A 23,775-nucleotide genomic window follows, 5' to 3' on the forward strand; every position below is an offset into this window, starting at 1 on the left:
CCTTCTGTCACACGAACATACAAACTAGGAGCAGGAGTAGGCCACTTGGCCCCTTGAGCCTGCTCTGCCATTCAATTAGATCATGGCTGATTTGATTGTAACCTCAACTCCACATTCCCACCTACCGCCGATAGCCTTTCACCCCCTTGTTTATCAAGAATCTATCTACTTCTGCCTTAAAAGTATTTACAGACTCTGCTTCCATTGCCTTTTGAGAAAGAGAGTTCCAATGACTCATGACGCTGAGAGAAAAAGTTTCTCCTCATCTCTGTCTTAAATGGGCGACCGATTATTTTAAATAGTGACCCCTAGTTCTAGATTCTCCCACAAGGAGGAACATCCTTTCCAAGTCCACACTATCAAGACCTTTTAAGATCTTATATGTTTCAATCAAGTCGCCTGTTACTCTTCTAAATTCCAGTGGATACAAGCCCTTACTTATTGTGATTATCTGTATCATGCTTTCCAGCTCTGCACCATTGTTTCTGCCTTAGTCTTTCCTCTGCCTCATCTAACCCCCTCCCTTGGGCTGGATTTTGTTCTCGCGACGTCAGGCTCCGTTGGGGGCAGGGGGGTTGGTGGTGGGGTTGGAAGATCGGAGTGGCAGTGGCCCGACACTGGGATTGCCGGGCCATTTCTTCCCAGCGGTGGGAAAGCTCCGTGGCGGACCCTCCATGCTCTGCAACGAGACCCGGCTTTATATATTTCAATTAGCTGTTTACGTTAATTAAAATCTAATCCACAGCATTCTTTCTTGCAGTTTTGCAGTTCCGGATCTTCAGCATGACGGGGAGCACTCGCGCCTTCGCTTTCCTGTCCAGGGAAAACTGGCACCACTGAGGGGGGGAAGGGGGGAATTCTACATTTGTAGTATAGTTGGGGTTGGGGGGTGGGCGAGGAGGAGAAACGTGGTAAACTCTGCATTTTTAGTGTAGTGGGGAGGGGGAAGGGGTGAACTCTGCACTTTGTGCAGTTGTTGGAGGGGAAAGGGGTCATCTCTGCATTGGTAATGTAGTTGGGGGGGCAAATATGTATTTTTGTTGTAGTTGTGGGGGTTAATGGGGGCAACTCTGCAGTTTCTTCGCAGGGATGGCAGCACTTTAAAAAAGGCGTCAGCCCTGCACAGAAACAGATGATGCCATTCACGGCATCATCTAGGCTGCACCCACCATGTGATTGGGGGGGACGGCTGCCCTGTATATGATAGTTAGCCGCTGGGCTCAAGATCGCAGCGCTGTGGTAGAGCATAGCCCGTGCATGCCGCCCGCCATTTTTTATGCCCGCTGCCGCTCCCAGCAATGGGACTACAAAATCCAGCCCGTTATCTCTCTTACATACATTTCCTGTGCGCACACTACATATGTTCCTTTTCTTACATACTCAATATTTATCTGTTGCTACTTAAGACCTGAGTTATGTGGGAAGTTGAAAAGAAAGATTGAAGTGGAGCTGGGGGAGAGGTCATGCACGTGAGTGGTTTGAGAGAGAATATGGAGCTCATGGCTAGACTAATAACGCTGTGAGGTAAGGTTGCAAGACCTTTGTGTTGAAATGTGAGAGTGAGTAGATGATGCTGATCCTATGAGTTGGGGTGCTCGGCGCACTGGGATCTGAGAAAGTACAATCAGTAGTATGGTAATAGCACAGAAGGAGGCCATTCAGCCCATTAAGCCCATGCCAGCACTCTGCAAGAACAATTTAACAAGTCCTACTCCCTGCCCTTTTCCTATAGCCCTGCAAATGATTCCCTTCAGCTACTTATCCAATTCCCTTTTTGAAAGCCACCTTTTTTGAACAAAGGATGTAACATTTACAATTCTCCAATCCTCTGGCACCACCCCCATATCTACGGACGTTTAGAAGATTATGGCCAGCACCTCCCACAATTTCCACCCTTACATCCTTGGATGTATCCCATCTAGTCCTGGTGACTTATCAACTTTAAGTCCAGCCAGCCTTTCCAGTTCTTGCTCTTCATCAATTTTTAGCCCATCCAGTATCTTAACTACCTCGTCTTTTCACTATGACTTTAGCAGCATCATCTTCCTTGATAAAGACAGATGCAATTTAGTTCCTCACCCTTGCCCTCTCTGTGTCTGTCTCCATGTCTAGATCCCCTTTTTGGTCCCTAGCCGGCCCACTCCTCCTTTTACAACCTTTTTACTATTTATATGCCAATTGAGGACGTTTGGATTTCCCTTTTTGTTAGATACCAGTCACTTCCCTTACTTTCTCTTTGCTCCCATTCCCTTTTTCACTTCTCCTCTGAAGTTTCTATATTCAGCCTGCTTCTCACTTGTATTATCAGTAAGATCTGTCATACACCCTCTTTTTTCTGCTTCATCTCTTTCGTCATCCAGGGAGCTCTGGCTTTGGTTGCATTACCTTTCCCCCTCATGGGAATGTCCCTTGATTATACCTGAGATAGAGTTGCAGACTGGAATTTGGGAGAACTTTAAGGGAAGATGGTTATGGAAGTGCTCATGGGGAGGCTGGAGCCTTAGAGTATCCATTGGGTATGGTGCAAGGCCTCAGTGAAAAGAGCTGGTGGCCAAGAGTACTTCAGGGAGGTAGGAAAACATTCCAGATAGAGAGCATGGAAACTGAAAGGACTAAGAATGCTGGGGGTCTGGCAGAACTGTAGCTTGATGAAACTTTACCCAATAATATAAAAAAAGTACAATTTAAGTACACTGTAAGCTTGTGTCTGCAGATGTTTCACTTATCAAATTCAAAAATATAAGCTTAAAAAACTTACACAAATCAAGAGAGAATAAAATCATTCTGTGGAGATGAGGGTAGCACTTTTATGCTTGGCGATCATTCAGCTACTTTCAAAATGGTGCCAAATCTGGTGAGATTGCCAGAAATCACATGATAATTATGAAAGAGAAAATTCATATGGCCCATTATAATCCGTCCATCCAATTTGAACCTACAGCGTCTCTGATTTCGCACCTAGTTATTTTTAAATGGCTAAGATTTTTGTTTCTACTACTTTATCGGGAAGTTTATTCCATCTGTTGATCAATCTTTGTGTGAAGAAGTCAAAAAAGTTGGTCGGACAGGATTCCCTTCTGACTCCATGTTCTTTTTTTGGGCCTCCTTATCTCTAGAGACAATGGATACGCGCCTGGAGGTGGTCAGTGGTTTGTGAAGCAGCGCCTGGAGTGGCTATAAAGGCCAATTCTAGAGTGACAGGCTTTTCCACAGGTGCTGCAGAGAAATTTGTTTGTCGGGGCTGTTGCACAGTTGGCTCTCCCCTTGCGCCTCTGTCTTTTTTCCTGCCAACTACTAAGTCTCTTCGACTCGCCACATTTTAGCCCCGTCTTTATGGCTGCCCGCCAGCTCTGGCGAATGCTGGCAACTGACTCCCACGACTTGTGATCAATGTCACAGGATTTCATGTCGCGTTTGCAGACGTCTTTATAGCGGAGACATGGACGGCCGGTGGGTCTGATACCAGTGGCGAGCTCGCTGTACAATGTGTCTTTGGGGATCCTGCCATCTTCCATGCGGCTCACATGGCCAAGCCATCTCAAGCGCCGCTGACTCAGTAGTGTGTACAAGCTGGGGATGTTGGCCGCCTCGAGGACTTCTGTGTTGGAGATACGGTCCTGCCACCTGATGCCAAGGATTCTCTGGAGGCAGCGAAGATGGAATGAATTGAGACGTCGCTCTTGGCTGACATACGTTGTCCAGGCCTCGCTGCCATAGAGCAAGGTACTGAGGACACAGGCCTAATACACTCGGACTTTTGTGTTCCGTGTCAGTGCGCCATTTTCCCACACTCTCTTGGCCAGTCTGGACATAGCAGTGGAAGCCTTTCCCATGCGCTTGTTGATTTCTGCATCTAGAGACAGGTTACTGGTGATAGTTGAGCCTAGGTAGGTGAACTCTTGAACCACTTCCAGAGCGTGGTCGCCAATATTGATGGATGGAGCATTTCTGACATCCTGCCCCATGATGTTTGTTTTCTTGAGGCTGATGGTTAGGCCAAATTCATTGCAGGCAGCCGCAAACCTGTCGATGAGACTCTGCAGGCACTCTTCAGTGTGAGATGTTAAAGCAGCATCGTCAGCAAAGAGGAGTTCCCTGATGAGGACTTTCCGTACTTTGGACTTCGTTCTTAGACGGGCAAGGTTGAACAACCTGCCCCCTGATCTTGTGTGGAGGAAAATTCCTTCTTCAGAGGACTTGAACGCATGTGAAAGCAGCAGGGAGAAGAAAATCCCAAAAAGTGTGGGTGCGAGAACACAGCCCTGTTTCACGCCACACAGGATAGGAAAGGGCTCTGAGGAGGAGCCACCATGTTGAATTGTGCCTTTCATATTGTCATGGAATGAGGTGATGATACTTAGTAGCTTTGGTGGGCATCCAATCTTTTCTAGTAGTCTGAAGAGACCACGTCTGCTGACGAGGTCAAAGGCTTTGGTGAGATCAATGAAAGCAACGTAGAGGGGCATCTGTTGTTCACGGCATTTCTCCTGTATCTGACGAAGGGAGAACAGCATGTCAACGATCGATCTCTCTGCACGAAAGCCACACTGTGCCTCAGGGTAGACGCGCTCGGTCAGCTTCTGGAGCCTGTTCAGAGCAACTCGAGCAAAGACTTTCCCCACTATGCTGAGCAGGGAGATTCCACAGTAGTTGTTGCAGTCACCGCGGTCACCTTTGTTTTTATAGAGGGTGATGATATTGGCATCGCGCACGTCCTGAGGTACTGCTCCCTCGTCCCAGCACAGGCATAGCAGTTCATGTAGTGTTGAGAGTATAGCAGGCTTGGCACTCTTGATTATTTCAGGGGTAATGCCGTCCTTCCCAGGGGCTTTTCCACTGGCTAGAGAATCAATGGCATCACTGAGTTCTGATTTGGTTGGCTGTATGTCCAGCTCATCCATGGCTGGTAGAGGCTGGGCTGCATTGAGGGCAGTCTCAGTGACAGCATTCTCCCTGGAGTACAGTTCTAGGTAGTGCTCAACCCAGCGGTCCATTTGTTTGTGTTGGTCAGTGATTATGTCCCCTGATTTAGATTTGAGGGGGGCGATCTTCTTGATGGTTGGCCCAAGAGCTCTCTTCATGCCATCATACATTCCTCTGATGTTTCCGGTGTCTGAGGCCAGCTGAATATGACTGCATAGGTGTTGCCAGTAGTCGTTTGCGCAGCGCCTGGCTGTTCTTTGTGCAGTGCTTCTGGCTGCTTTAAGTGCTGTGGATGTTAAATCGCTGGGGGCTTTCTTGTAGTTTAATACTGATTATTAAACTGTACACACCAGTTTACTCCTGATATGTAGTTACCCATGTCTGTTGTATCACCTTTTTGATATATGGGTACAGCATTTGCCTGTTGCTAATCTATTGATATCTGCTGAGTAACCAGTAATTCCCTCATAATGATTGTCAGTGCCTTCTCTTCAGTCTCTTGCAGTGCTTTGGGATAAATACCATCTATCCCTGGGGCTGATTTATTTTAAACCTTTTTTTAGCTGTCCAGACTTCCCATGTCATGTATATCACTCATTAATTTTGCCTTGGTTGTCTCGAATTGGGGAGGGAATAGTAATAATTTTGTAACCAGTGAATTTCAGGAAGGATGTTCAGAATATTTGCTATTTTGCGCTTATCTTTGGTTTTGAGCCTGTTTGCATATTTAATGGTTCTGTCCTCTTCTCTGACTGGCCTATTACTGTTGCAGTGCTGTAAAAACTTTTTTATTGCATTTTGCCTTCCTCTGCTGCTTCAGTTTTTCCCCCTGAGTCTTTCTTTGACCCTCAGATTACCCTTTTAATATGTTTCTGCATTTTCCCATAACCATCCCTTTCTCCCTGCAGAATTTGTCGCGTTCATAAAAGGTCTTTATTATAATTTTAGTTTGTTTACTAATTGATTTAGGGTAGTTTGTTTTTGCTGACTCCAGGTAGGTATTTATTCTACTTGTTTTGCATCGTTTCTTGAAACATGTTGCACTAAAACTTTACTTTTTCTTTTCTTTGTTCAGGGGGTGTGCACGTCACTGGTAAGGCATCCCTAAGTGCCCTTGAGAAGTTGGTGGTGAGCCATCTTCTTGAACCACTGCAGTCCATGTGGTGTAAGTGCACCCACAGTGCTGTTAGGAAGGGAGTTTCAGGCTTTTGACCCAGCGATAGTGAAGGATCAGCCAAATCGTTCCAAGTCAGGATGGTGCGTGTCTTGGAGGGGAACTTGCAGGTGGTGGTGTTCCCATACGTCTGCTGCCTTGTCCTTCTAAATGCCAGAGGTCACGGGGTTGGAAGGTGCTGTCAAAGGAGGCTTGACAAGTTGTTGCAGTGTATCCTCTAGATGGGACACGTTTCTGTGCCAGTGGTGGAGGGAATGCATGTTTATCATAGAGTCATAGAGAGATACAACACTGAAACAGGCCCTTCGGCCCACCGGGTCTGTGCCGACCAACAGCCACCCATTTATACTAATCCTACATTAATCCCATATTCCCTACCACATCCCCACCATTCTCCTACCACCAACCTACACTAGGGGCAATTTACAATGGCCAATTTACCTATCAACCTGCAAGTCTTTAGCTGTGGGAGGAAACCAGAGCACCCGGCAGAAACCCATGCGGTCAAAGGGAGAACTTGCAAACTCCGCACAGGTAGTACCCAGAACCAAACCTGGGTCGCTGGAGCTGTGAGGCTGCGGTGCTAACCACTGCGCCACTGTGCCGCCCACTTAAGGTGAAGTGCCAATCAAGAAGGATGCTTTGTCCTGGATGGTGTTGAGTTTTTTGAGTATTGTTGGAACTGTACTCATCCAGGCAAGTGGAGAGTATTCCATCACGCTCCTGATGCCTTGTAGATGATGGATAGGCTTTGGGCAGTCAGGAGGTGAATTACTCACTCAGAATTCCCAGTTTCTAGCCTATTCTTGTAGCCACTGTATTTATAAGGCTGGTCCAGTTAAGTTTCTTGATAATGGTCACCCTCAGAATGTGATTGGTGGGAGATTCAGCGATGGTAATGCCGTTGAACATGAAGGGGAGATGGTTGGATTCTCTCTTGTTGGAGATGGCCATTGCCTGGCACTTGTGTGATGCAAATGTTACGTGCCTCTTATCAGCTCAAGCCTGAATGTTGTCCAGGTCTTGCTGCATCTGGGCACGGACTGCTTCATTATCTGAGGAGTCGTGAATGGTGCTGAATGCTGTACAATCATCAGTGAACATCCCTACATCTGACTTTATGATTACGGGAAGCTCATTGATGAAGCAGCTGAAGACGTTTGGGCCTAGGACTACCCTGAGGAACTCCTGCAGCGATGCCCTGAGACTGAGATGAATGGCCTCCAACAACCACAACCATCTTCCTTTGTGCTTCGGTATGACTCCAACCAGTGGCGAGTTTTCCCTCTGATTTCCATTGACTCCAATTTTGCTTGGGCACCTTGATGCCACAGTCAGCCAAATGCTGACTTGATGTGAAGCAGTCACTCTCACCTCACCTCTTGAATTCAGCTGTTTTGTCCATGTTTGGACCAGAGCTATATTGAGGTCAGGAGCCGAGTGACCCTGGTGAAACCCAAACTGAGCATGGACGAGCAGCTTATTGCAGAGTAAGTGCTGCTGGATAGCACTATTGACGACACCTTCCATGACTTTGATGATTAAGAGTAGACTGGGCAGTAGTTGGTTGGATTGGATTTGTCCTGCTTTTTGTGGACAGTGCATAGCTGGGCAATTTTCCACATTGTCAGGTAGATACCAGTGTTGTAGCTGAATTGGAATAGCTCGGCTAAGGGTGCAGCTAGTTCTGGAGCACGGGTCTTCAGTACTACAGCCGGGACTTTGTCTCTGTACTCAGCCATTTCTTGATGTCATGTGGAGTGAATCGAATTGGCTGATGTTATGAAAGTACGTCCATTTTTTAATTTTTTGTGAGGATTCGTGTTTGTAAATTGTGCAAATGGATCCCTTTGGAGGACTGAAGTGATTCCATAGATGCTGGACTTTTTTGTTAAAAGGTCACTGGAAGGACTTTGGGACTTTCTTTAAAAACACTTACTGAAAGTCACATGTCTTAAGATAAGTAAACAGCAGGGGCCTTCTGACTTTGGGAGTTGTTTGCAGAGAAGTGACATGTCAAGATTTATGGTGGTCAAGAGTTCGTTTCGGTTTGAATATTCTTTTGAATCAGTTGGGGTTTGCAGCCTGCTGAGAGAAGCACGCAGCTCATTCTTTCTCCACCTCCCTGAGAAGCCCTGAGTGTCCAGTGTGTGATAGCTGAAACCCCTGATGCTGCATTTCTTCTGAAAAGCCTGCCAGACTAATCCTCATCGTCGCCTGAAGAGAACTGCTCCAAAAAGATCCCAGTGACAGCCATCTATGCGTATTTGGGATGCCAGAAAAGGAACAACTGATATCATTCCATATCTTATCCTTTTCCTTCAAGAATTAACAAGTATTTGGCCAAAGTATTTTTTTTTTGTGTAAACGATCTCTGCAGAGAAAACCTCTTTATTTTTTCTTTAACCTGTATATGAGTGTGTGTGTGTGTGTGTGTGTGTGTGTGTGTGTCTGTCGTGCTAAGTTAGAAGGGACCTTTTGTATTTCAGTCTGTTAATGCTGTGCATCTTTACTGAATACGTATTGTTTTATAATAAATTGATAATTTTGTTGTTTATTAAAGAAACCTGGTTGGTGGATTTTATTCTGAAAAAAGAGTATATAATTGGCCATATTGGTAACTGGGTAAACATTTAAACATATGTTGTGATCTCTGGATGAGTCGAACAAGAGAAAGACAGTGCACTCCTGCCTCGGTTGTAATAGCTGAAGACTGGCATTTGAGCTGCTGGGCACCTCAGGAGGAGGCCAAGATGGATCATCCACTAGGAACTTCTGGCTGAAGATAGTTACAAATGCTTCAGCCTTGTCTTTTGCACTGACATGCTGGGCTCCACCATCATTGAGGATGAGGATATTTATGGAGCCTCCTCCTCCAGTTGGGTGTTTAATTTTCCAATGCCATTCATGACTGAATGTGGCAGGGCTGCAGAACTTTGACCTGATCCATTGGTTGTGGGATTGCTTAGCTCCATCTGTAACATGCAGCTTCTGCTGTTCAGCATGCATGTAGTCCTGTTGTAGCTTCACCAGGTTGGTACTTCATTTTTAGGTATGCCTGTTGCTGCTCCTGGCATGCTCTCCTACAATCTTTATTGAACCAAAGTTGATCCCCTGACTTGATGGTAATGGCAGAGTGAGGGATATGCTGGGCCATGAGGTTACTGACTGTGCTTGTATGCAATTCTGCTGCTGCACTTCATGGATGCCCAGTTGTGAGCTGCTAAATCTGTTCTGAATCTATCCCATTTTGTACGGTGATAGTGCCACACAACACGATGGACGGTGTCCTCAGTGTGAACATGGGACTTTGTTTCTATAACGACTGTGCAGTGGTCACTGCTATCAGTATTGCCATGGACAGATGCATCTGCGACAGGTAGATTGGTGAGGACAATTTCACGTAGGTTTTTCCTTCTTGGTGGGTGGGATCATTTGAGTTCTGGATCATTAATAAATACTAGGTCAAGATATGCACTGTCTCTCATGGCTTCCTTGATACACTGGGTCAAGAAACATTAGTGCATTACATTAACCAACTCTTGACTCTAAACGCTTGGAGTGTTTACTGTTTAATATTTGGCTGATTTGAAGTCTCCCATTAAAATAACTTTCCTGTTCTTGTAGTTTTTTTTTTATCTCGTCATAGATCAAATTTTACTCTCTCTTTTATGTTGACCTAATGATGTCTAGAAAACCCTGGTGTTGCCTTGGATTTATTTTTTTACAATTTCTGAACACAGTTCCTTTTTAGTTCTCCCTCTTCAGCAGGGTCAACTTTATTTACCTCCTAGGTGTCCCTAACTTATAGGGCTACGTCACCACCTTTCTGCTTAGTCTGTCCTTTCTGAATACATATATCCCTGAATGTTATAATCATTTCCATTATCAAGGTTTAACTATATTGCTGCCATAACAGCATCCAGTTCCAGTATCTTATTTCTAATGCTTCTAACATTAATGTGTGTACAGTTTATTGAAGATTTGCCTCTTGTTCCCAGCGTTTGGCTACTTTTGATCTCTAATAAAGTTTATCTCTTTGTTTTCTATATTGGTACCCACCTTCTTCCTTGCGATCCATCTCCTCGAGGTTCTGGCTTCCTCTTTGCCTCCCCACTTTTCAACTATCTAGTTTAACTGTCTCCCAATCATTGCCTCAATGTTCCTTGCAAGTCTTTGTTCCTAATTGGTTTAGGTGCAGCTTGTCTTTCCAAAACCAATCCTTTTCATTCTGGAAACGTTTCCAGTTACTTATGAAGGCAGCATTGCTGTTTTCAAACCAGATTCCCAGCCACTCATTTATATCCTCTGTTTTCTTGGTGAACTCCTTCTTTCCTAAAAAGCAGAAGTATAACAGAGCACAAAGAGATGGATGTATTAGATCCCCTGGCATTATTTTGAAAAAAGCAGGGGAGTTTTCCTGCAGCATCTTTGCCAATAGTGATCCTTCAACCAATGTCACTAAAACAGATTATCTGGTGGGTATCTCATTGCTGTTTGAGTTTTGGAGCAATCTTGGCCTACGTTGCTTTTAAGGTCCCGACAACAACTGCTTGCATTTACATAGCACCTTTAACATAGTAAAATATCCCAAGGAACTTCACAAGAGTGCTATTGAACAAAATATGACACCAAACCACGAACGCTTGATTAGAGGTAGGGTTTAAGGAGATCTTAAAGAAGGAAAGTGAGGCAGAGAGGTTTAAGGAGGGAATACCACTGCTTTAGGGCATCTGTCTCCAATGGTGGAACGATTAAAATTGGGGTCGTGCAAAAGGCCAGAATTGGAGAAGTGCAGATATCTTGGAGGGTTGTAGGGCTGGAAGAGTTTACAGAAATGGGGCGGGACAAGGTCATGGAGGGCATTGAAACAAGGATGAAAATTTTAAAATAGAGGCATTGCTTAATTGGAGCCAGTGTAGGACAGAGAGCATGGGGGTGATGGATGAACGGGACTTGGTGCCAGTAGGATATAGGCAGCAGAGTTTGGATGAGCTTAAGTTTATGGAGGGTGAAAGATGGGAGGCTGGCCAAGAGTACGTTGAAATAGTCAAGCCTAAAGATAATAAAGGTGTGGATGGGCTACCAGCAATGTATCCTTTTCTATGTCAGATAGTATCCCTTTTAACTTTTTCTCAATATAGCCTCGCTGCAGATATAATTTTTTAGGCCATACCTTTACGGCACACATGGCTATCTACATTCTGGAGCAAAGAATCCCCTGCACCTACAGTCTTTTGGAAGCTATCTTAACCAAAGCTGTCCCCTCTCATTTTCGAGCTTCCTTTTCTGCTGAGACCTTGTTTCGTTCTGCGGTGTTGGATAATGCATGGTATGTGTTCATTAAAATGATCTCTTGGAGTTTCATAGGCTTTCCATCTTTCTCTTACCAACTTTACTCCAGCATGTATCCTTGTTCCCTTGGTTTCTTTCAGCACATTTCCTTATCAGGACAACCCTGCCCCTGGTTGTACTGGTCACACATTCCTGATAGTTTGCTGTGCAGGTCTAAAGTTAGTTTGGTCTTTGCACAGATCTGTGTTGACTTATTTACTGAGCTTCCCACTATCCACCTTCTAAAGGACATTGAGGATTGGGTAACAAATGCTGGCTGTGTCAGCAATGCTTACATCCAGTGAAAGAATGAAAGAAACTAAGCTTCAAAAATCCACTTGCATTTGTTGCCCATATAAGTTCCTGTACTTTGCTTTGTAAAATTTATTTTTACATTTGATTATCAGACATTTTTCATATATTTTCATCCATCAATTTTATGTCTTTTTTTATTTTGGGTTGTCTGTGGTTGTTCCCTTTTGTCATCAAATTCTCACAGGAGTTCCCCTACATCACTGCTACTCTTTAACAATAACTTCTGTGAGGTGCTCTCCCATCAAAACTGTCTATGCTGCATTTATTGAAAATATTCAGGTCATTTATCCTTTTTTCTATTCTACTTCCTTTTAATTCACCTGGTTGCTGTATTTTTGGATTACTTCTGAGGCTATAGAGTTTAACTCTCTTACATTGAAGCATGTCACCATTTACTTCTACTTAGATTTGCTTTTGCCCAAATACTAACTACTTCTATGCAAATAGCACCAGCAGCAAAATTTTTTTGTGAACACTATCTTTTATTTATTCTCCACAAAACTTTATGACATTGATACTCTTAATCACAAAAGTAATATGTTTTTTTTTTAAAGAGCACAGAATTCGGAGCAAAGCATTTGAATTTGGCGGCCTTGTTTGGTACACAAGAAAAATCTGCTTTAACTGATATGTTAAATGAAACACTGGAGTCTAAGAGCAAAGTTTCCAGTCGACCAGCTGTGGTACGTTCTCTGTCCTATGAGGAGCCCAGGAGACTGCCGAAGCATGAAACTTCCCAGACTGTCAAAAAACAGTTTTGTCCTGCTATTCAGAAACTAATGAGTTGTGGAGTTGACCTTCAGCCTGTGTCTGAGTTACCAGAAAATCGTCTCTGTGAAAATGGAAGTGAAAAAAATGTGGAAGAATCATTAGCAGGACTGTTCCATTCACAATCTTCAATAGGAAATGTCTCTTCACAGCAAAACTCCTTGAATGAATCTAGTTCTTTATTCTCTAAGGGCACTCGCAATTTGCTTCAGAAGCTACATGGTACCCAGGCACCACTTCCTACATCATGTCCTTCTATAGTTCAGTCAGAACTTTTCTTCAGTAGATCTCGGAATGGTTCGCAGGCACTGCCTATTTCTCAGTCTCAGTCTACCTATCTTAGCTCCAGCCTACATGTGCAACCTAAAGTGCACCATGTTCTGACATTAGACAAGGCCAAGAGAACTACTGCCTCAAATAGTTGTAGTAACCAAATACAGATCCCTGGTATCATACCTCCTCATGAATTGCTTCAGAAGCTTCAAATAGTCCAGCAGGAACAGCAGCATCATGCTGGGAAAATGACTCTTGCAGCTAAGTTTTCAGCTCGGCCACCTCCTGTTGTCAATCAACCTAATTCCTCAATGACACCTTTAGATTCTCGGACAGCGAAAAATGTCAGTTCAGAAAAACAGAACCTACGTTTTCAGGTAAGAAAATGTAAATGGAAGGGACTTAAAGATTTTGCTATGATAAATTGACCAAATGTTTTACTGCAATCATTTGTTCTGTGAAGACCTAAAGTAACCAGATTACTTCTTTAATTAATCTTCATTAATGAAAAGAAAACTTGAAGTAACAATTTTCCTACAGTATTTGGACAATAGAGAAGTTTCAGAACATGCAGTCTTATATTCTCTGAAAAAATTGTGCTCTATTTATCAAGTTTCCAGTGGTAATCATCTTAAGTAAGCTGTCAGTACAAAACCGTTTTCAAAATTTAAGTCATCTGAACTTTGGAGGTAATTTTAACCCTCTAACGGATAGGTTTGGGTCAAGTAAAAGGTTAAAATTTCAAACTCGACTTGCACTCACCCACTTCTGCTTTTAATGGGTCAGTGGATGGCAATCAGGAACTCAGGAGGCAGATCGGTTGGTAAAAACTTGTAAGGAGGTTGTGTGCCTCCATTAACAGCCTTTTATTTTTAATGCATATTAGCTGGGTTTCCCAGGCCTCAGGAAACCCGGCAGATAAAAGGTGAGAAGGGTTGGATCCATAAAGTTACAGGCCTTTACAGCACTGTTTGTGGGCCAAGAGGAGTGTTTCCTAACTTGTGAAGCCCCACCCCCAGCCCCCTCCCACTTCCATCTTGTTCCCCTCCCAAGCATGCTTTATACCTTGGTGATCCTTTCAACCACATAACCCCACACAATCTCTCCCCCTCCCCGACTATCACGAGATTCCTTCCTCCCCCCACCCCCCCCCCCCGGCAATCTGTTGTGCCTGTCCCCTTCCCAGAACCCCCAACTCCAGTGTCTCCCTACCTCCTCCTTCACTGTGGCCTTCTGCTGCAGGGTTTCCCAACCCACCCCACCAAAGGAAAGGCAATATCGACATTCAGGAAACCTATGCTTTCAGGTTTCCTATCCAGAACTCCTCCCCCCATTCCAAATACGCGGCTCGGTAAATAATCGGGGCCATGTTTCCAAGCTGCAGGATTTATGGAATAAAGTAGGGGAACATTTTGGAAGAGTGACCGCAATACAATTAGGTTCAGTGTAAGAATATGGAAAAAGAAAAGTTAAGACAAGGTAATTGACTAGAAAAAAAAATTATAGCAAAATAAAAAAGGAACTTGTCAAGATTAAATAAAAATAAAATTGGCGAAATATTACCTTAAATCAAGGATAATCAAAAGGAGATTAAAAAGGTAAATGTCAAGTAAGTACCAGCAAAAAGAAAAGTGCATCAAAGGCTGAGGTTCTGTTAAATAGGGAGATTAGAACAACTTTCAAACTTTAAAAAAGCATTTAGGACTTAACTAGGTGGATTTGGGAAATGACAGCTAGAACAAATATAAAGGATGTATAAGAAAGTTATAAAAAGGGAGATTAATAGGCTAAGATGGTATGCAAGGAAATTAGCAAAATAAAGGGCGCATTAATAGCAAGATAATTAGATTAGGTGTAATTGCTAAAAGATGATGGCAAGCTTACAGCTGAGAATTGGCAGAGGTATTAAATTGGGTATACATTGGGATTGCAGAAGTAGTTGCAAAACAGTTATTGGAGGTTATTATTCTAAGAGAATTGGTACTAACGGAACAAAGTTTAGATGGGTAGTACCGTAAAAAATGGAGGCCATCAGTAGCCTTAGAGGCCCTAAAGGGTTTCTGCAACTCACGGGCTCGATGCCATATTGGTGAGGGTGTTGCACACACAGCGAGTGTCAGCCAGAAGTATGGGAGTGGCTTGGCAGTTGCAACTAGTTGCTTCCAGACATGGGTGCAGTAGTAGGTATTCCCCTGAGAAGACGGCATAACTGGGAGAATGAGCAGAGGGGTGCAGAGCAGAGAAAGCTGAAGGAGGAGGGGAGGAAGCTCTCAGCAGGAGACCATACCGCCCAGGGTGTTCAAGGAGTAATTCTCCATGAACCTCAGTAACAAACATTGCATGAGATGTCTGCGCTTCATGAAGGAGATCATCACTGAAGTTTGCCACCTACTGCAGCCACAACTGCAACCTCAGAGCAGGGTATGGACTGCACTGCCAGTGGCTGTGAAGGTGACCGTGGCCGTTGTCATGCTGGGCCCTCACCTGCCAAGAATGAGGCACATTAATTTTGTCATGAACATTGATTTTAAACTTACTGGAGTGAAGAACGGACTTGTTGAACACATCAGCCATAGCTGGAAAAGACATTTGCATATTAACAGAAGGTGTTTGCAAGGACAAAGCATCCATTCCCTGACGTTCAACCAACAATGGACTTTTGATCACCAGAGGTTCAAGATGGGAGAGCTCGCATTCCAGGTTGACTGCTAAGATGGCTGAATACACAAACGGACATGGTCAAACCAGCTAGTCACATGATTAACCTGCTGGGCAGCCTGAGTTTTTTGAATTTGTACAAACAATTTGAACTGAAAGCTGTTTGCTCCTGGACAGAGAAGATCTCTCTCCTGTCTGCTCCCATCTCTTTCTCACAAACCTCTGAAGACACATGAACCCCAAGAGAGAAAAGTCTCCTACAGCGAACAAGGTTTAAGAAGAATACTGGGCCCAACGAAAAGCAAGATCTACCTACAAGCAAGGACTCTATAGTGAGCTCGAAGAACCGTAACACAGAACATCTCTTCAGATATTACCTCAAACTTTTCCACTTTATTTCTTCTGTTTTCTTTCTGTCTCTATCTGCATGTGTGTATCGCGTATACATGCTAGCTTGGGCGCGTTGTGTATCCGTAGGTGTTAACCGAATTAGAGTTTAAGTTTAATAAATTTCAAAAATTTTTCTTTAAACCTAAGAAAGCCTGTTTGTGCTGTTTCTTTGCCTTATAATTGGAAAGCGGTGAACAAGGATTCACCAAGGGGGAGCTAAAAACATGGTGTGTTTAAAATTAAACCCCGTTACAGTAAGACCAGGTGAAGGCTGGAACAGAGTAACTCCAGTGAAAGCATAGCCAATATAGAGGAGCATAAATCAGGGATGAGTGCAAAATTATTAAAACCAGCTCCACTAATTCCAAAATTCAATGAGGAGGAGGTTGAAAAATGTTTTGTGTCCTTTGAGAAACTGGCAAGGCAGCTAAAATGGCCAGCTGAGACCTGGTCTTTTTTACTACAAAGCAAGCTAACTGGAAAAGCCCATGAGGTTTATTCCCTGTTGCCAGATGAGAGTTCATCAAATTATGAACTGACCAAAAATGCTATCCTCTGAGCTTATAAATGAGTACCCGAGGCCTATTGCCAAAAGTTTAGAATCCTCAAGAAGCAAGCGCAGTGGTTAGCACCGCAGCCTCACAGCTCCAGCGACCTGGGTTCAATTCTGGGTACTGCCTATGTGGAGTTTGCAAGTTCTCCCTGTGTCTGCGTGGGTTTCCTTAATGTAGGATTAGTATAAATGGGTGGTTGATGGTCGGCACAGACTCGGTGGGCCGAAGGGCCTGTTTCAGTGCTGTATCTCTGAATAAATAAATAAATTATCTGCAGTTTGAAAGAAGTAAGCAGCTGGCTTTTGACCACTAGCTGAGGGCTCTTAAAGTAGATTTCAGCTATGAGAATCACAGAGAAGTAATTCTGTTAGAGGAATTTAAGCTCTCTCTCCCACTCTCCATAAAGACCCATATTAGAGCGGATTGAGAGAGCCCGGCAAGCGGCCGTTCTGGCCCATGAGTTTAATTTTTAAGTCGATTTCCCAGGGGAGAACCTTCCCTAGTCACCCCCCCCACAAATCCGAAAAGGACAAAGGGTGGGAAGGTGATAGGAGTCCTGGGAGAGAAAGAAAAGCAGGAGACACGGGGGGGCCTCCCCTAGCCAAAAAATAGGTGCGATGAGTGGGAGCGAGACCTGTGTGCTTCCATTGTAATAAAGCAGAGCATTTAAAAGCTGACTGCTGGAAACTAAAGGGAAAACCTGTAGGGTTAATTAGGGCTCAGCCGCTCAGTGAAGAAGTGAAACTTATGGAAAGCACAGCGAGCAAGCTGTGGCTTTAACTGCAGTAAGAGTGAGACCCAGGAAGCTTACGGCTGCAAGTGCAGGAAAAGCTAATAGGATTCCTGAAGGTTATCAGGGTTTTGTGTTTGAAGAGAAAGTAACCCCATACCCCTCGCGTGGGGCAAGCAAGCCCATAGTAATTCTCAGGGGCACGGGATACTAGATCCCTTTTACTGGGAAAAGGCCTGTCCTTTCCCCCAGAGAGTGCAGTGAACACCAGAATGGTGGTGAATGATATTAGAGGGCAGTGTATGCCTGTACCTGTACACCAGGTGCACCTGGAGTGCGACCTAATTTTGGGACTGGTGAGACGGGAGGGATTGTCCCTAGTTTGCCTGTGGACGGGGTTGACCTGCTCCTAGGTAATGATCTGGCAGGGGGTGAAGGTGGTAGCCGCCCCTTCCCTCCAGCAGTGAAAGAAAGACCACAGGAGATCAGAGAGAGAGAGAGAGAGACAGGGTAATGGCGGGAGATGGACCCCTGCAGTTTCCCTGAATGTGTAGTGGATCGGGCCATGAACAAATCAGCTCCCCCAGAGGAAACTGCATTGGCACTGCAGGTAGATGACCATGAGGTCTGCTTGTCCGAGACTTTCTTCGGAAAGTTAGGAGACCCAGGGAATGAATTAAATGGATTTTCCCTAGCTGAGGCTCAGCGAGCCCACCCAGTATTGCAGAGTTAGCACAGGCTGCCCAGTCTGTAAGTGAAGCAGAGGAGTCCCTGAATGCTACTATTTAAAGAATGATGTACTGATGAAGAAATGGAGTTCTCCTCACAGACCTGAGAGCAAGGAGTGGACAGTAGTTCACCAGTTAGTGGTGCCGCAGAGGTACTGGAGAGAGATATTAAGAAGGGCCCACGAGACTACAGTGGCTGTACATGCCGGCATAGGAAAGACCAAAGCCTGCATAAGACAGCAGTTTGGCCAAAACTCCACAAAGATGTCGTGGAATACTGCAGGAGTTGCCACATGTTGGGGAAACCCCAACCTACAGTGAAACCTGTAAGTCCTGTACCGGTGTTAGGAGGACCCTCTAGCAGAGGGCTGGTAAACTGTAAGGGACCCCCACCAAGAACTAAAGGGGACAAGCAGTCACTAGGCTGGCATAAGTTTAGAAAGAGAAGGGGAAAATGTGACCAAGAGGGCAGGTTAAAGGAAGTCCGGGAGGAATCCCGGATGAAAACCCTTACTTTCCAGTAAGCCAATCCTGAAAAATATGAAAAGTTAGACCCTACATCCTCCTTCATAAATGCACACACTCGAATCACCCCACCAGAATTGCTAACAGCATTTACAGGAACCTGCAGAGACAAAGAAAGACCTCTAGGGGGCAGAGAAACTGAGTGTGATGCCTCACCTAGTCGAAGTGCCACAGGGGAGCGTCGTAGAGTCTGCACAAATACTTGCTGGTTGGAATGTCCTCTGGGACAAAGGGGAGATTAGCAAAGAGTCCTCCCCCACAGTCCGAAAAAAAGAAAGCAAACCACCCATCCCCTGAAGTCAAAAGCCTTTGCATAACTCAGCAAAGCACTGAGAGTTCAGGATAGACCTGCCCACTGCTGACTCTTTTTTTAAAAAAAAATTACCTCAGCAGGAACAAAGGCCCTAGGCAGCCATAGAAATGGGCAAACGGAAGAGAAACTTCTAAGAAAAAAGAACCACATGTTTATTGGGATGCCAAAAGGGGGCAATTAAAGCAGCACTGGCACCAAGAGAAGACAGGCTGTAATAGGTTTTAGGATTTATGAATGAATGGGAATGAATGAGAAATGCATAGGTTTTTCTGTATCTTACGTTTTTCTCGACCCTTTTAATGAAATGCGCCTTTTCTCAAATCGCATTTCATTCCGCTGGGTGTGGAGGTGTCGTGCTGGGCCCCCACCTGCCAAGAATGAGGCACATTAATTTTGACATGAACATTGATTTTAAATTGTTACTGGAGTAAGGGGAGGACTTGTTGAACAGATCAGCCGTGGCTGGAAAAGACTTTTGCATATTAACAGACGGGGTTTGGAAGGACAAAGCAGCAATTCCCTGACATTCACCCACAATTAACTTTTGATCATTAGACATTGAAGGTGAGGGAGCTCGCATTCCAGGTTGACTGCTAAGATGGCTGAATACACAAACGGACATGGTCAAACCAGCTAGTCACATGATTAACCTGCTGAGCAACCTGAGTTTTTTGAATTTATACAAACAGTTTGAACTGAAAGCTGTTTGCTCCTGGACTGAGAAGATCACTCTCCGGTCTGCTCCCATCTCTTTCTCACTAGCCTCTGAATCCACTGAAGACACATGAACCCCAAGAGAGAAAAGTCTCCTACAGCGAACAAGGTTTAAGAAGAATACTGGGCCCAACAAAAAGCAAGATCTGCCTACAATCAAGGACTCTACAGTGAGCTCGAAGAACCTTAACGCAAATATTGCCTCAAACCTTTCCACTTTATTTCTTCTGGTTTTTTTCTGTCTCTATCTGCATGTGTGTATCGCGTATGCATGCCAGCATGGGCGCGTCGTGTATCCGTAGGCGTTAACTGAATTAGAGTTTAAGTTCAATAAATTTCAACTTTTTTTCTTTAAACCTAAGAAAGCCTGTCTGTCCTGTTTCTTTGCCTTATAATTGGAAAGTGAAACAAGAATTCAGGAGCTAAAGATACGGTGTGTTTAAAATTAAACCCTGTTACAGTAAGACCAAAGGTGAAGGCTGAAAGGGAATCCTAGACCTCTTTCTCACCTGGTCGTAACACTGTGAACTTTGTGTTTGGGTTCCTTCCAGGCTTGAGCTGGAGATATTTGCAGCATTTCGCAGTTTGCCATCCACTGTTGTGTAAGCGAAGTAACTGACGCTCTATTCGAAGAGAGCAGACTACAGTTCATTCTCTCTTGCCAGAGAGCAGCTGACAGAGCACGCATGCACTTTGCGAGGATTGCAGGCTTTTTCATGATTGGGTCTACAAGGGTGCAAATAGACTTAGCCACCACTTCCATGCTAGAAAGGATGGGCTCCGAGCTCTATGCAAAGCCCTGAGCACAGTTGGTGCTGGACTCCTCCATGCTGCTTGACGTTGCATGCAGGCTTTCTGGCAGGCTTGCCAATGCACCAAGCACTTTATTTTGCATACCCATCAGCATTCTTTGGTAGCCTGCCCCTTCAAGGTGCTCATCTGAGTTCTCTGCAGCAGAACGCATTTGTACTCTGGGGAGTTGGCACCTTGCTACTCTTGCCACCTGCCCTGGCTGCAGGCCACTCATGCTCGATGTCTCACCATGTGCAGATTCTGCGTCTAAGCTATCCTCTACAGTACGCCCGGTGTCAGAATCTGAGCTGGTAACTGCGAGTGTGAGATTGAGTGACAGTCATCGCAGTGGTCTTGCTCATCCACCAATTGCTCTTCACTGTTTGGATAGTTCTCTGAAAGGCGAAGTGCACGAGGGTAGAGCTTTGGTGAAGGGAGGGGGGAATGCAAGAGATCTATCTTCAGCTTGTAAACCAGAAGAGAATGTGGGGATGAGTGGAAAGTAGGATTGAGAAGGAGGATTAGGTGTGAAGATACCATTGTCATCTATTGTTTCAGCTCCACCGCTGGCCACGGCCTCAGCAATGGTCACTCCAGTGATATTGAGCACCGTCTCTTCCCTGGTGGTTAGGACGTGCAAGTGCTCCTTTTCCTCTGCTGGTTAGCACCTGCTGCCTTCAGTTGTGCTCCATGTTGTCCTGCAAGAAAAAAGGAAGTGTGTCAGTGAATGTGATGCAATTTTTTTGAGTGATGTGGCTGTCATGGTTGAATAGCTTCTAGTATGTGCAAGCTATGAGATATAAGTGTGAGGCTTGCACAAGTGCTAAGTGTCTGAAGTTGAGGTGAAGCTATGAATGTTAGGTATGAGCCCTGATTGATATTGTTGCTAGGTTAGTGATGGGCTCTGGTGCATCGTGCAGTATATGAGGCTAGTGGTGCAGTTTGTGGGATATGGTATTTGAAGATGCATTCACAGACCTTGACCACTCATGTGAGATTAATGAACCTTTTGTGGCACTGCATCCAGGTTCTCGGGGCTTGACTCCTGGCATTGATTGCCACATCTATTTGCTCCCACTGCCTTCTGAGAGTTTGTCTGGAGGGCCTCTTGCTTCCCCACCGCTCCCCCCCACCACCACCACGCCCCCACCCCCCACTGTGGCTAAGGCACATCTCACTTACCTTACACCTCCTTGACGAACGTCTCCAGTGCAGCGTCAGAAACTCTCTGAGCCCACTCTCTCCCTTGTTGTGCCATTATTGAGTGTTTCCCAGGTCAGAATCAGTTGGAGAATGAATTTCAGCACCTGCTGCAGTCACAATGCACCTCCCCTTTACGAGGTGCTTTAAGTAGTGCTTTAACTGGTACTAGCCCCTCTCAATTTTGGGCCACCTACTGAGGTGTGCAGCAACTCAATGGTGCATTTAGCACTGGCTGCACTTTACAATCTTGTTAATTAGTAGGCAGCACAAAGTAAGCGTGTTGCCTGCATCAGAAACAATGGGCGTAGGTTAATCCTACATCGCGATCCCCGTACCTGTTTTCGGGAGAACTATCTAATGTTGACCTCTTCAGGTCTTAAGATCAACAAGTCACTTTGCCTTGCATGTGAGGATCCTGTGGGAAGAAATAGAAGAGAATCTGACTTTACTTTTCCCAAATTTTGTTGAAAGGAAAATTGTGCCAAGGATGAGCTTGAGGATATGAGGGTATGTGACAAAACTAGCATTGCTCTCCAAAAAGATGAGGATAATTCAGGAAATTTAGACCAGTTATTTTTACTTCAGTTCTTGCTCAAGTATTGGAACATGTAGTATTGGATGAACTCACACAGCACTTCCTGAATCTACTTATTCAATGCCAGTCAGTGAGGATATCTTAAAAAAAGTCGAGTTTTACTTCATTGTCCAAATAGAATTCTTTGGAGTTATAGTGTGGAAGGTCAATAAATGGAATGCAGTTGACGTGATTTATATTGATTTTTTTCAACTGTTTTATGATACCACAAAATATTCCAACTGAAAAATAGATATCTTTTTTATATATGCATGTACACATTTAGGCTTATTTTTTCCCGTATGAAAAGCATTCTCTTTTGCCCACCCTTTTCTTTTCACATTCAACATCTCTTTATCTATTTGGCCATAATGCCCTTTTCTCGATGTACTTCAACTTGTTCTGGGGATTCTGCCAGTAAGACTGTATTAATCTCCCATCCCTAGTTGCTCTGAAAAGATGGCAGTTGAGCATAGCTTCTACATTGTTAAGCTCCTACATTGCTATTGAAAAAATGGAGGATGTTACGCACAGACCAGAGATTTGACAAAATCACACAACTTATCTAACTTACTTACCAAAATAGGTAAGAGCTGTGAAAAGTGAAGTTGACGAATACAATACAAGATATTCTGATTTACAGTTTGTCAGAGCTTTTGCTAGCCCTTCACAAGTAGAACAGTCTTTAGGCATTAAACCAAGCCCTGGGAACTGCGTTTTTGCCCAAACGTACTTTAGAATCCAACAAATGGTGAAGAAACTGTGAATAACCTCTGCTTTGTTTTGCTCAGTTGATTTTCAGTAAAAAAAATAAAAATTTTAACTATTATATATTAGAAACAGTGAGTGGCTAATGATGCTATATCTGTAGGTAGCGCTGCAATACCTTGCCAAAAACGCATCACCAATCCCCAAGGTAAACAGAACTGAGTGGAAAGATGTATCAAATATTGTGTAGATTAGCAGAGCTGCTGAAACTAAAGCATAGTGTTGTTAGTCTTGATGTCCAAATGAAGTATGTAACTGTGTGTCCATCTCTCTCTCTCTCTCTCTCTCTCTCTCTCTCTCTCTCTCTCTCTCTCTCTCTCTCTCTCTCTCAGTGACTACCTTCTAGAACATGTAATTCAGAAACTCTTCCGCTGAGATGTTGCAGTGGTCCTCAAATTCAGCATTCATGTCCTCAGGAACCTTCACCCTCTGCCACTTGATGCAGATGCAGATCCTTTCAATCTTTTGTCAATACATGATAGCTCACAACTTACATTCCACACACATCCTGTGAGTTCCTTGGCAGTTCATTTGTAATGTTATGTATTCAGCCACGAAGAGAACAGTTACTCATGAACCTCATCTCAGCCTAAACTCTGATGAAACCCAAATTCTGCCTAGGAAAGTTAACAGAAGGTATTAGTCGCTCGTCTCTTGCCTTCATTCTCATTGTTGACATGTTCAGACTGTCCACTCATCCCTCTAATATTCTCTGTTACATCTAAGAAAATTCATGTATACTTGTAAGATAATTTACATATGTTTTAAAGCATGGTTGACATTCTACATATGATGCAAGAACTGTTTAAATTCAATAGTTTTCAAATGACTACAGAATATGTTGCCTATTTCAAATGGAAGATTTGATGATCTGCAAAGCACTGATGCAGTTTCCACTACACTATGTTTTCAGGCTTTCCTAATTCCCAGTAACATGCAATGAAATGAAAATTTGATCAGTAAAGTTCAAATTATACTCTACAATAATAGTTTGGTACAATTCATGTGATTTTATTGCCTTTACTGCACACCCATTGTC

At 44.1% G+C, this 23,775-nt stretch overlaps 1 protein-coding gene across 4 annotated transcripts in view; it reads left to right on the forward strand.

Annotated features, from left to right (window-relative positions):
* The window catches only part of dcp1b (decapping mRNA 1B), a 144,066-nt gene that overhangs the window by 98,287 nt on the left and 22,004 nt on the right, over nucleotides 1-23,775 (forward strand). For all 4 annotated transcript variants that reach the window (XM_068050770.1, XM_068050766.1, XM_068050769.1 and 1 more), the window contains one exon: nucleotides 12,301-13,164. In XM_068050770.1, the coding sequence (XP_067906871.1) occupies nucleotides 12,301-13,164 (864 nt within the window). The remainder of the gene's footprint in view (nucleotides 1-12,300; nucleotides 13,165-23,775) is intronic.

The sequence above is a fragment of the Heterodontus francisci genome, chromosome 18 (assembly GCF_036365525.1).
Source record: "Heterodontus francisci isolate sHetFra1 chromosome 18, sHetFra1.hap1, whole genome shotgun sequence".
In the NCBI taxonomy this organism is placed as follows: Eukaryota; Metazoa; Chordata; class Chondrichthyes; order Heterodontiformes; family Heterodontidae; genus Heterodontus; species Heterodontus francisci.